Source organism: Channa argus, chromosome 2, assembly GCF_033026475.1.
Source record: "Channa argus isolate prfri chromosome 2, Channa argus male v1.0, whole genome shotgun sequence".
Classification (NCBI taxonomy): Eukaryota; Metazoa; Chordata; class Actinopteri; order Anabantiformes; family Channidae; genus Channa; species Channa argus.
Window position 1 is genome coordinate 22338739 of NC_090198.1, and position 14604 is coordinate 22353342.

Sequence of the window (14604 nt, forward strand, 5' to 3'; positions counted from 1 at the left end):
CATTGACAATAATAAACCTGTTTATTCTCATTGTAAATAAAAACCATAACAAGATATATCAAGCATGTTTAATGTGTCCAAGAAAAGTTTAAGATGAGCAGAAGTGATCACAGTAACCTACCATTTCAAAAGTCAATGCAGACATAATAAAATACACAAATAAGCTAAAAAACGATTTCAAGTCAGTACAGGAAGACTGTTTGATGCATTTGTACCTCCTGTGGCAGCTCTAGCTTGGTGCGGTCATCCTGTCCATTGGAGTGGAGACCCATGAGATACGGCACGGGAGCGTCCAGGAAGTGGAGGAGGCTGGCAGGCAGGATGGGAACATACACATGCTGCCACTGGAAGGGGAACATTAAGGCGGTGATGCTCTCTGCCACCGTCATCAGCCTCTGGTAATCTGTTTTAAACACAAAAGACCACATGAATAAAATATTCCAGCAGTAAAAACTGTGCTGTACAGTGCAGATGTTTTGTTTTTTGTTTGATTATAAACTTAAAACTGTGGTGCTTCATTTTAAGATATTTCTTGTGCTCATAGAAATTTTGTCCACTGCACAATCATCAGCATGCCTGTTCAGTGACCTCATAAGATCATCATTTATGTCATGTAAAGCTCATGATGGACAGTCTCTATAACATCTTAAAATGATTCTTGACTGTTACAGAGCATATTTAAGAAAAACTCCAGATGTTAAACTATTGTGAAAACTAGTTTCACAACTCCATTCCAATATTTATAAGTTCTGGGCTGCACTGCCTTATCTGGTAAATGTTGCTTATTCCTCCAGAATGCTCTGGCCAGTACAAGCATGGGATAATAAGGTTGTGCAACATGTCTGTTACTAGAACAGAGCTGACATCGTTTACACCTCAGCTCTTTTGTTTGGTCTCTGGCTTTAAGATCTATTAACTCTCCCCTTTTTAGCGTGACAAAAATCCTGCTTGTTTAAAACAATACGCCACAAAGATTTACCCAAAACATTTGCAATAGCTTTGATAGCAAGCAATGCAACATCTTACACAGAAATAAAGCACAGACAGAAATCACCCTCTACAGTATCACTGATCAGTTTGGGCCAGAAGTACATTATCAGTTAACGGCATAGGCTTTTTACTGTAGGAAAAAAGTGAACTAACAATACAAAAGGCAACACCCAAAATGATGTCACACGCCCGTTTCAAAGAAACCAAATGAAACCTAGGTGTGGGATAAAAATGCCTGACTTTGGAGTGCCCTGGTACTCAGTAGTTATGTGTGTCACTTAACTCCAACATACCCAGTTCAAGACAGGCTGCAGACCTGTGTTGCCTGTGATACCCCCCCTCTCTCCTACCCTCATGTATCCTGTCTGCTCTCTACTGTGAAATATTAATAATGCTGGTATTTACACATTACATCAAAGTTTAAGACTAGACCATCTCATCTGAGGTTGAACCCTAACCCTAACCCTCAAGGACTTCTGGGGCCTGCATGTGAGCTGTAACACAGCTATAGAAAGCTGGTCCCGTAGCTATTGTAAAGTCTTTTTTCGTGACTCCACACAGCAATACTCCTTCAACTTCAGGGTTTCAAAATTGAGCCAGATGGTACACATGCAAATATGTATTGAGGCCTCCTCATCTGCATTCCTGCTCTAATCTTGTGACACCTACTGTACATTGAGCAGCAGCTCTGCCTCTCCTGTTATGGTGCCAAAACAAATATCATTACTTCATTTGGACATGTGCTGTTCCATGAGAAGAGACTCTCACCCGAGTCTGGGCCTCCCACCTCTCAGCAGGCTTCCTCTTCCAGGATAGAGGACAAGAATACTAACATCACCCATCTGCTCTTAAACGGGCAAATGAAACTAGAAACTACTTTAACTCAAGTCACAGAGTCGAGCACAGCTTTGTATTTACATACATGCTTGACTTAGAAATGTTGCAGTTTGGACTTGAAGTGATGCTTTCACTATTACTATTACATAAAAACATACAGTATTTAGTACAGCCCAGGCTATAAAAAAGTAAAACTGCCACAGATCTGGCTTCTCAAGGTTTTCAATTTGTTATTAATATAGAATGTGTGTATACATGCACGTCATAGCAATGTTGTGCGCTGTGTACTGTAGTGAACATGTAGAATAATGAATAATAAATGATATATAACTGTTGATAATGTATTTTAAACAAACTCGTCAGCACTCAAATCTGCATTCTGTGGTATTTGTCTTATTTTGTATATTATACCACATCACCAAGGCAAATTCTATGCACAGTAAGTGAAAACCAACACAGCAAGAAACCTATTTCTTCTAGATCCTAATTCTTATCATTTGAAATGTAATAGGATAATGTGGAGGAAGTGTGTAATCTAGTAATACCACAGCCAAAAACTGAAAACAAAGACAGAGACTACAGATAATATAACAACCGCAAATATTGGCTTAATTCTAACATGTCATAGTGGTTGACACATGACTGACACAGAATAAAGTTCCTCTTTGTGAAAGACAAAAGAAACCACAGACAAGATTTGAACGTCTTTTCTTTTATGGCTTCATAGAGTTGCAAGGTCTTTTTTGTACTCAGAGTTATGAATTCTAGTGCTATTTTAAGCGTATAACAGACACAGTCTTCTCCTTATTTGCAGAGCATCCCTCTCTTATGTGTGTGTTTGAGTGTGCGGTGTTGTTTGCTAACAATCCCTCATTTCTTCTCTCTGGATAATTTTCAAGGTTTAACTCTAAACAACATCCTTCACACATTCAGCAGTGATGTACCTCAGGGGAGGGGGGGAGGCATGATGTCACTTTCAACCAATAATAATCATCCTGCATCACTGCTATCCTTACAGTCTCCGGGTTGCCTAGCAACACAACGGCTTTCCCCCTTAAGAGCTACTCCCCATCCGGCCTCTGGGTTTTGTAAGCCACTTGCCATCTCTTGCCTTGTAATGGATCCAATCACACCACAGTTTGAATCCTTAAATGATTCAGCACACACACACACAAAAACTGGTGAACAAAATAATGAATAAGCATGTTATCTAAAAATCTGTTCTCTTTAATGAAGAAGTACTAATATATCTGTATTGTGTGTCAAATGTTATTTTTAATAAAGCAGAATCTTTCTATCAAATTAAGTAAAACTGCATGCTGAGATGTGCACACAGGATGAGCCTACATAGCAACTTGCATATAAAAAGCCCTTTATGTGCGAGTCCTGGCAGTAAGAGCTGCCTGCAATGGGTGATAGACCAACATTCACACAAGCTCAAAGTGTTACACTGCACCATTTTAATGGAAACGCTCAACAGGTTATGTGATCTCCGGGATGTGTGTAAACCTTCAGCCATGTTTTTGTCCCTAAACAGCAACCATCCATACATTTTAAAGCATAATATTGCTGATGTCAGTCATGGAGCTGTATTATGTACAATGTCTGTCAATGCGGCAACAAGATTTTCTGTCTAAACTTAAATTGCTGGGCAAAAAGAGGTTAGCCTTCAGATATTTTTGCCACTAAACACTAATTGAGTTATACTGTTTTAGTTAATCCTGGTGAAGTAAGGGGAAAATACAATATATTCAAATTTAAAGATTCTAAGTAAAAAAAAAACAAAACAAAACACACATTTTAACGCTTTTCAAGGATATGCAAGGGTATCCTTATAAAACTGGTGGGGGGCGGCTGTAGCTCAGTTGGTTAAGGCAGTTGTCCACAGGGTCAGTGGTTCAATCCCCTGTCCCAGCTATATGTCAAGTGTCTCTGCTAATATGCTAGCTTGTAAATGCATGCTGACGTTGTGTTGTTAGCTACAGCAGCTGGACACTGTAGCAAGAAAGTAGTTGAGTCTGGAGGTGGTGTATCTCTGGATGTTACCAATAGCTCTGTAGCAATGTTAGCTAAGCCTTTAACCTCTTATTCAGTCACTTTCAAGTCCTCATTTAATCTTTTGTAGTTTTATCGTTATGTGTTTTATATGCTCAAATGGATGTATTACATTTGTTTTTTTAAGTGACAAACTATATATGAAGGATAAGCTTTTTCCCCCATTCACTAGTATCATTGCCTGAGCAAAAGGCATATCTGTAGAGGGAACCTGTAGAGGGAGCATGAAAGAAAAGGCTTTATTTGTTAGTAGACTAGTTAGTAGAATGATTATTGATAATTAAACCTAACAGGACCAAATGACCGCCTAATTCTCATAGGAGAGCTGGCATAGATAATGCAAGATTTTTTATATTTTCACACTTTCAGCTTATTTCAAAACAAACATAGCATTAACGAATTGTGCATAAAAAAAACCTTGTCAGCTACTTACGCTGTGAGTAAAGCAGTATCTGCATCTCAAGCAGAGCACAGGTGAACAGCTGAAGAACATTCTCCACTCCCAGAAGATTAAACATCTCACTGATGGCAAAGTCAAAGAGTGGTAGCTCAGATGTACTTGGCCTCTGGCATATCACAGGCCCGTAGACGCCTGAGAACTTGAGGGAACGTCCAGAGGGTGGCAGCGGTACCTCATAGAGGATATTGTAGATGTAGCTTTCCAATGGGAGGGGCGGGGGCTGGGGTGAAGTCACAGCCTGGTGGAGCTGCTGCAACACCTTCCTGCAGGCCTGAGCAAAGGCCATTGGCGTTATCAAACAGATGCACTTTGAGACGTACAGCGTATCGCGACTGATGTCATAGGAGTTGAAGCGCTGCAGGCGGGAGATGGCTGGTGCAGCATGGAGGACAGGATGAGACTGTGTGTGTGGGTGCCGCTGGTCATCAGGTCCTTGTGGTGAGGTGGGAGTATGCAAGATGTCGTACTGCTCTGCATTGTGCATGTGGTAAAGAGTCTGCATGGCGCTGCAGATCTGCTTACTGGTCACCTCCTCAAAGAAGGTGAGGGCAAAGCCATAGGTCCGAGAGCCATCCTCTCTGGTAATGATAAACGAGTGGAACTGAGGCTCGCGAGAATCAACCTGTGTCCTGAACGACAGACCCTTTGGCATGCAGAGCTGTGAGCAGAAAGTTGAGAAAAGGGGGAATAAAATTCATATCAGAACTTAATTAACTGTTGAAAAATAAAATGACATGAGTACACTATGTTTGCAAAAAGAAATTCAGCTGGGGAAATGTATTTTGGTTCAGGGTTGTTGTTTTTTTACACCTACTAATCTAAATTAAAGGAATAGATAAACATTTCCTTAAAATGTCAATTTTCTGGATTAATTCAGGGTTTCTTTAATAATTCTAAAGGAGCTAACAAAATGATCTAATAGTTGCTGATATTTTTATTTTACACACATATTGCACAACAATGGAGAACTGAGTGCAATAAACACAATCGACAAATGTCTTAAATTGTTTTTTCATTACATTCTTCCTAAACAAAAGAAAATACTATATATAATATTAATATTAATGAACCACTCAAATTACTGTTCCTATAGCATATGATGTTGATTAAAAGAACTGCATAGAATCCATACCATGCCAACTGCATCCTGGTCAAATGGGTTCCATTCGACATTTTCTGGATAATGTGCTAGAACTTTGGATTTAAAGGTTCTCCGCAATGGACTATGCTCAAAATTCTCACCTGAAAATAAAAAACAGAGAAAGCAAAAACAAAAAGAAGATGAAAAGCAAGCACAAAGTTCCAGGTGTAGTCGGAGGAGAAGAATGGTCAGATCAGAAGCAGATTTAAAGTGCCAAGAACAAATCCAGAGGAAGGAGCAAGTCAGCATATTTTTCTTGAGAGGAAGAACGTATTGCATCATGTAAAGCTGTCAAAAGCATCCAGCTCTAAAAAGTAGACAAAGTTAAATATTCAAACAGACAGTATCTTGTTGTTAATTTATCAGAGAAAAACAAATCAGCCAAACTTTGTGGATCTTAATACTTCCTGAGAGCTTTAATGGCAATACAAAGGCACACACAAAATATTGAATCATAAAAAAGATAAATTGAGTTGATTTAAACCTAAAGTTATGCAGAAGTGATGCACACACCAAGGCAGTACTGAAAAGTCATTCAGAGTGTATGGGGGAGAGTAAACATTGACCAAGCAATGTCAGTGCAGGCAGCACTGGATTTGTGTATGTGTGTGAGATAAAGAAACAGAAGCAGTGATTGTCAAACATCAGCTCATTGTTCAGCTGCTTCTGAAGGATGTGAGGTGGAGGGAGGAGTGGAAAACAAAGAAAAGAAAATCCAGGAGCAGAGAATTCAGTGCGCAAAACAGAAAGGGCAATTTCCCGCACTTGTACAGAAAATGGTAACATTACAAACTCAGAATTTGAAGTAACAAAAGCTGCCGAGAAAACAAACAAGGTGTGTCAGGTTAAAGGGTTAAAGCTGAGCTTAAGTTTGAGCTTAAGCAGGGGAGGAGAGTGTGTGGTAAGAGGGTTACCTTCATTTGCCCCCGCCAATATTCCTCTGGCCCCATCTCTGAATTTAGTAGCCTCTATATACTGGCATAAAGCTACACAACAAATAAAACAAAAATAGAATTAAAAGCCTTGTTCTTGATGGGTAGCGCATCACTCCTCAGTTTGTTTGAACACATCCAGAGTGCTATGCTCTGAGAACAAGCTTCATGCAAATAGGTGGGGATGCTAATTCAAGCCAGCTGGTGGGATTGTGATACAAGGATACGGTGTGTCTCGTACTTTCATATTCATCTGGAAGTCATGCAAATCCATCCTGCTCCAGTATGGATTATATTCTCAAAACATGTATTCGAAAAGAACCCACACTAGTTTCTTCATTACAATAACCATGGTCACTGTAATTTGTTTTAGTTAATATACCTACACTGTGCTGCAACTGTAAGTGCTCACTAGTACACCAAATGTTTAAAATACTGGTGAAATGAACTGTAGAGCTATACATAGTTCACAACAAAGATGCTGTGTACTGCCATTTAATAGATGCTTGGTGAAAACTACAGTGCCCTGTTGTTTCAGGAAATGAATGCCTTGTGACTTGTTTTTTAGGGTTTATTTTGTCAGTGTGCACAGACAAGGTATGGAAGAAGAAATGAAACTTGGTATTGGTGTTGTGACCATCTTATTTGCTGAAAATACAGAACATTTAAAGTTAGCTTCATACATTTATATAGTATTATACATTGAAATAACAAAAATGTATTTGTATATAAAGTATAAGTATACTGGGAAGACCTTTAAACAACATTTTGTCTGTTTGTTCTCATGTTGAAAAAATATCTCAAGATGTAGCTAAGTAATCTAATGTGTGTATGGTTTCACTACAGTGAAGTGCTACACGTGAATTGGCAGATTGACTGGCCCAGGCACAAGTTAGATTATCTAACATTTACATTTAACAAAACAAAAACCCTTTATGTGTGGTCAGGTAATGCTTTTTACATTTCTCTTCATGCATGACATTTTCCAAGCACCAGTGACACAGTCCTGCAGGCAGAAACACACATGCAACATGTCCAGCCATATGTGTGTGTGACACATCCCATTGACTCTTTACTCATTGTACCACGTCACCTTTAAACGGTGGAGCTGCTATCAGGCAAATGTGGCCTGTGAGATGTGAAATCAGGAATCAGTTTACTGAAAATGTTGTGAACTGTGTAATTTGGGGTGAGGAAAATCCCTTGTCATTGCACTTATAACATGACTTAGTGGGGACTCACACATACACAGGATATAATGACTCTCTCACCTTTCTTCCCCAGTTATCACGTTGTCTGTTGTATTTAAACAGGACGTGTGTATGTTTTAACGTGGAAAGTGTTTACTGATAGTTATGAGAATGATGAATAAAAGTTTATTCTAGTAAGAGGTTGATCAAATCTGCCCCCAAAGCGCTTTGGATATTAGTGCTATATAGCATCCATTTATCATTTAGCCAAGCCAGGTAGAAAATGACGAGGGTTGCGTCAGGAAGGGCATCTGGCGTAAAAACTGTGCCTAAACAACAAGTGGAAAAATGATCCGCTGTGGCGACCCATAACTCACAGGATAAGCCGAAAGGACCAAAATCTATAAAACTAAAAAGTGTTTACTCTGTTAGTTACTTCCAGATCCAAAGTGGGGAAAAAAACTAAGCCACGAATGGAAGTTAGACTACAATAAAACACATCAGTAGGATTGGCAGAATAATTACTTTGGTATTTAATAAGTTATGTTTATACCTCTGTGATGACTCACACATGTGTAATGTGTTATATCTATATTTAAAATACATATAGTTTTTAGTTGATTTGTGTCAAAGAGAATAAACAAAACACAGAGTTTCGTTGTTCATGAGTAAGCACATGTAGGTTAACCTCCAAAACAGAAAAAAACAAACATGGAGCACCACAACCCGACTGAAGTGGTTTGTAATTCTCGTCACAACAAAGCCAAGCAGTAATACTTCAACCAGCCAGAACATCTAGCTGTAGAGCAAGTTGGAGGGAACATGTTTTACTTGACCAACACCCTCGGTTATTGTTATTGTAATCTGGATTTAATGTATTGTGAGCAAGTTCAAAACATTGGTTACATAAATACATCTGCAGGTATGGAGGACAATTTTACCTTGAAGTAAAATTAAAAAACATCAACAGAGATACTTCATATGAAGGTAATTGCATGTATTATTATAATTTTAAAAATTATGGAAAATATCCCGTAAATAAATCTTGAAAATAAAATGAAAACTTTACTGAAAGATCCCTGAAATTACTAATACATCTCGTACATTTGCTATATGCAAGGTAATGTTTGAAGTACTGAAATTAATACTATACTATTCTGTATGATGTATCAATTAAATATAAAATTTCATTTAAAATGAAACTGACATTGCACCTCTTCCTTATTTTTCCACAGGCTTAAGTATAACCGGCAAGACTGCCTGTGTAATTAGAGCTAATTGCAAGCTGACTGGTTTGCCTGTGTTGACTGAGCAAAAACTCTAAGAGAGTTCACATTTTGACAGTTTGTCCTGTGCGTATATTCGGACATATGGACTTTTACAGAATGAAAGATTGGGCCGGTAGCTGTGGGAGTAGAGCATCACTGAGCATCACTCTACGTTTTCCCTCATCCTGTAGCCAGGACCACCCACGGCTCTGCAGTCCTCATGTGCTCACAACCCCCTCACACCTACTGCAGCATGGCCCACTAGGTTCTGACATAAGGGAGGTATCTCTCTGACACTGCTAAAGCTTCAAAACAGCGAGGCAGCAAGAACATCAACACTTATTCACACAGAGGACGCAGCAGTGACAGAACATGATCGCTCACTCTAAGCTTACACTTAGACATAAAAGCTTACACTCCTACTGGATATTATGTTTTTTTTTCTCAATAAAAAGAATTAAGTTTTAGTCGTTACACAAAAGAAAGAGAGGGAAAGATTTCTATGCTGGGGAGTGAGTTAGATAAATAACACAATGACATCAATGTCATTCATTCTTGAAATCAGTGCTTGATAACATTTAAAATAAAGCTGCCAAAGATCAACCAGCATCCTGTTTCCTGAAGAGTATTCATGCAAAAAATTGCTCAGGTAACAAAAACAAAATGTCAAGAAGATCTTTTTCCTCCTCATTCAGAAATACAAACAATCTTAATCTAATGTAAAGGATTTGCTGAAAATATCAAGACCTTACTATAAGTCCAAGTCACAGAAATGTTTGATCCTAATTAAATATTTGAAGAATACTGTGTTTTACTTAAAAACATGTAAAACACTATAAATATCTCATTTAATTGGATTTGCGACTGCTATAGTGAATAGTAAAAAACATATTTAAATAATATCACTAAAAGAACAGTTTTAAGTGCTCTTTGTTGTTGCATCCAAAACAAGCCATTCTGACCTGTCTTACAAGAAATAGGAGACATGTCAACATGTCCACTATTAAAAAAAACATCACTTACATCTCTACAAATAAGTTATTTAAAAATTTTGTATGCTATTCTATTAGTGTTACCAATGTTACCATTTTCTATTAAAAAAGGTCAACATCTAAATATTGTTAAACATTGTGGGCCTTAAAATATCAAATTTAGAAAAATGAAAAAAATACAAATGCCAGACGGACTAATATGTACATACTTCACAGGTAACAGAAAACGTTTTAATCTTACACGGCTTCAATTCAACATGACAACCTTTAACAAATTTTGCTCACAGACCATCTGCTCACACCCGGAGGATTGGACTAAAGAAAAATGTGACCCACAAAAAACGCACCATGTTTTTGGACAAGAATGTACAGGTTTAAGTAGTCGGTAATAATGGCACAAAATGTAAACCTTCACCTTTGAAGAGCAAAGCTACCCTTGTCCCATTACAAATCCATGTCCAAACATATAAACAAAATTAAAATTATCATAAAGTTGAGGAGGTTCCTTTATTCTCAATATGTCTGGATATTATTCAGATTCAGATTAAAATCCGGATTGTGACCACCAATTTTAACCATCATTTACTTTTTAAGAAATCATGTTTTGTCATGGTGGACAAGTTTAAATAGTACAAAAACCCTGAGCCTGAGGCACCACTACCATTTAGAAGAAGCAACTCACAGGCAACTGTCCTGGAAACAAAAGAATGGCACCACAGTTGCTAAATTTCATTCCAATTTTAACTCAGCAAATAAATTGATATAAGTTCAATATAATATTATCAGAACTTATTTTTCTTAAAACCAAGGACAAGACTTTTACAGTTGTTCGGCTTTTGTACTGATGACGGAGTTAGAAGAATTTCCTATCTACCCTAGCGTGGCCACAGAAATGCTCGGACTGTGAGTCATGTAACATTGTCTATGGGAATAGGGTTTTAATTCCAGATCCTTCCATTGCACAACTCTATGATAGATTGATCACAAAAAATTAATCACCAGTTACAGTCCAAGGAGTCTACAAACTAGGTTAGGCTGGGTCTTTATCTGTAATAAATTCTAGGTGCGCTCTCTAACCATTCTTCAAACCACAGCCAAAACACCTGATAAATGTTCAAGCAGATGTTTAAAACACTGACAGGAAACCCTCTATAGGCCTATAAATAAACAACCCTAAGTGAAAATATGAAAGAGTGCATTATGCATTTAAAGTCAGCTTTCATGTTGAGCCATTCATCCACATTTGTTCACTGACTAAGACAGAGAGAGGGGCTGCCTGGGAAATTCAAAAGGATATTTAGCATTTGAATAAGTGAAGCCTGTGTGTGAGTGTGCTTCTGTTCCCCAGCTCCCAGTGTTTCCAGAGTGGCCTGTGAGGCTGGAGGGTCATACATATGCTAATCAGGTGCTGACTGTACCGCAAAGCCTTGTTTAATGAAAGTTTTACTTGTTTTTTTGTGTTGCACTGTACATATACACTGATCAGCCAAAACACTATGACCCCCTGTGCAATTTAATGCAATCCAATACAGTGGCTCTGCCATGAATTCTACTTTTACAGGGCTATAATTTACCCACTTTGACCATAATAATAAAACACATAGTAGAATTATTACCTTTCTGACAGTTTCAACCTAAAAACTGTGCAAAGGGCTTGGTACACTCTGGACAGGATTCCAGCCTATCACAGCCTATCACCACTATTCATGCTTTATGCAGCATGCATTTCTCTTCCTTTTTAATATTGTGTAAATCTTTTTAGGTTAAGTTCAAACAGCTGTTTAGCTGACATAATTACATATAACCCGTAAAGTTGGAATTTCCACACCATTTCCTCTCCTCAAGTCAAAAGTAAAACAGTCGAGGGCAAGCCCCTAACCTCTTTCTACAGTAAACAGCAGCAACATGCAGTAAGTAGAGCAACGCTGGGGATGTTTCACCACAAAGAGTTTGTGTTCATGTGCAAGGTTTTAATTTCTGTTAAGTTAGAAAGGAAATCATATAACACAGCCAGTAAAAGCTATTTTATAATAATTCTACACAATGTTCCTAATTTATGTTTTAATTAATGATTCGACAGTAGTCTTTTTTGGACCATGCTAATTTAAGGATGCCCTTTTCATATGTATCATTCTCTTAAATGTTTTATAATTTTGTTGAGAAACTAAAACAGAGAGAAAAGGCTCCATTTTCAAATTTAAACACATTAGCTTTAGCTATACTCTGTGCTCAGTTTAAAACTGAGATATATGTTCTTGAAGTATTTCATAAATCTCAAGTAAATTTGAGCTCAACTTGTAAACAGGAACTTGAATTAAAAGGAAGTAAAAATAGGAAGTATGGGGGATGACTCTTTGAAAGCTAAAGGATTTTTAGTCATTGCTTAAAAGAGGAAAGAACTTTCTTTAAGCCTCTCACCACTGGTGAGTCTCAATAAACCACACAAATATTAAACAGAAGATAGAGCTCGTATAGAGACCGAAGTACAGCTGAGCTAGGTTAGATTGTTGTCTAAAGCCATGCGAGAGCAAGAGCAGTAACCCAATCAATGAGAGCATATCTCTCTCTCTCTCTCTCTCTCTTACTCCAGTTAATAACAGGTTTATGGCTAGTTCACTGAGCCCAACTAAACAATAACACCTGTTGGCAGATGTCTGAGTATCTTTTAATGTTCTTAATACATTTTAGTGTAAGCACAATGTCACTTACATACCATGATTTTAAAATAGCCTACATTATGTGTTTGTAAACTTGTCGGTTCCCCTCCAACATTCAGAGTTTTAGGATTTATTTTAAGATGTTTCAGTCACTGCTGTGGAAAACCCTGACATTATTTGCAAGGGAAATGTTTTTGAGTTGGTAGATTTTTTACATAAAGTGTAGATAACAAAACCTCTATTGCTAAAGACCTAAGCATTATGACGCAGTATATACTGTACACCTCCACTGATGAGTCCAACAGATGAAAAAAGGCTTAATTTCTATGTTGAGACACCCTTAGGTCAAGTACTCCCAGAAACTCTACATGCCTATATGTCATTTCGAATAAAATACAACTCATTAACAAAAGGCTCTTTAGTACACATAAAGAAACATTTCTAATAATCAACAATGTCAGCAAAACTTTGAACGGAACATACAATCCCATTTGAGCAAACTGGTGTTGTATTCCAATAAAATAGTAACCAATTATATTCACACAGGTTGTTCTGGATATTCTAGAACTGACATTGACTATCTGGCCCTGTTCTTTTGATTTGAAATGTGCTGTTATGGTTACACAATCCTGTCAAGTGACTGCTCCTTCTGTCAGTTGTCACAGCCTCAATTTCACATAATGACTGCTTTCTAAATGGTGTAGTACAAGTTTAAAATCGTTTGTCACTTAAAAAAACGTGTTAAGTTGGTATGTTGTATTTTGGATTGAGTGTCTTTATCATTTGTCAAAATGCTAGAGGTGGTTGAGAAGAACATGTTTTGCCTCCTATTGTATTTTCTAACAAATTGGAAGGACTAATGAAATGAGAATATATTTATGGATACTGTGTGAATATCTGACAAATGAGGTAAGAATGTGACCATGTTGATTTAGAAATCTGACGAAAACTGCAGCATTAGACCAGTTTTACACGCAGCTGCATCTGCCAATTGTCTCTCTTTCAATCGAAATGCACACTGATGCAATTAAACCATAAAGAGAAAAAAACTGTCACTATCTTAAAAACAAACAGGTCTTACAACCTGTTGCATTTTAATTACATGTTTAATCTATTTACATAATTATTTGTAAAAATAGGGTGTGCCCTCAAAGAACACATAAGTAGAATACATGCACAATGTGGGTATCTTGAGGATGCTGAGAATGTCAGGGGCCCATAGGAGGGAAAGGTGTGTGTGTGTGTGTGTGTGTGTGTGTGTGTGTGTGTGTGTGTGTGTATTCATCTGCCAGGTTAATCCACCCCATGTGTGTTGCTATCGTGATGAGTGATCTCCTCTAAATAAACCGGTGACAGCCACAATGTCGAGATCTTAACTTGTAATAAGGTTAAACCAGCGTTATACCATCAAACACTAGAACGCCTGAAATAACTGTGAAGAAAATCTTGGTTACATTAAATATTAATCACCGTTCCTATACCAAAAGCAAATCATTTAGAGGTGACAAACTGTAAAAACTAGATATGAATTTATTGACAACCTTTGAATTAAATTTAATTTCAATGAAATAGCAAGACTGTAATTCTCTGGCCTCTCGTCGAGTAATACAAACAGGCTAAGAGAAGATGAGCGAGGCCTGTCGTTATTAATCACAATTGATAACTTAAACAATATACACGTTAAGATGCAATAACAGCCAAACAAAACCGCTAGTCTTATGTTAAATAACACATTCCTTCCATCTGTTTTTTTTTTTTGCTACAGCTTCTAACAGTCATCTACGTTACCCCGATGGCTAAAGAGCTTACCGGACAGTTCGTCGGGTTCCAGCCCGCTTTCGGTGTCGAGTCCGCAAATCACAAAATAATCTGCGAACCGGCAGGAACCGGAGCTGAAGCCGGTGGTCATTTTGAGACAGGTCCGGTGGCAGCTTTATCCCCTCAACAGGGAGCATATTAAAGGAACTCGGAGAAGTGATTTCTCTCTTCCATCACGGGTGCTATGTTACTGCGAAGCACGAAAATCACTACCGACACGAAGCTAAGCTTTCTGCTAAATGCCAACAGCAACGCTCAAGATAC

The 14604-nt window shown here is 37.9% G+C and overlaps 1 protein-coding gene across 6 annotated transcripts in view; it reads right to left on the reverse strand.

Annotated features, from left to right (window-relative positions):
• The window catches only part of dennd5a (DENN/MADD domain containing 5A), a 29444-nt gene extending 14877 nt beyond the window's left edge, over positions 1-14567 (reverse strand). For 3 of the 6 annotated variants that reach the window (XM_067496450.1, XM_067496448.1, XM_067496452.1), the window contains exons 1-5: positions 14332-14567; positions 6398-6469; positions 5475-5584; positions 4316-5000; positions 216-403 (exon numbers count right to left, since the gene is read on the reverse strand). In XM_067496450.1, the coding sequence (XP_067352551.1) occupies positions 216-403; positions 4316-5000; positions 5475-5584; positions 6398-6469; positions 14332-14431 (1155 nt within the window). In that variant the 5' untranslated portion in view covers positions 14432-14567. The remainder of the gene's footprint in view (positions 1-215; positions 404-4315; positions 5001-5474; positions 5585-6397; positions 6470-14331) is intronic. The other 3 variants (XM_067496451.1, XM_067496449.1, XM_067496453.1) reach the window with 2 other exon arrangements.
• Positions 14568-14604: the final 37 nt, after the last annotated feature.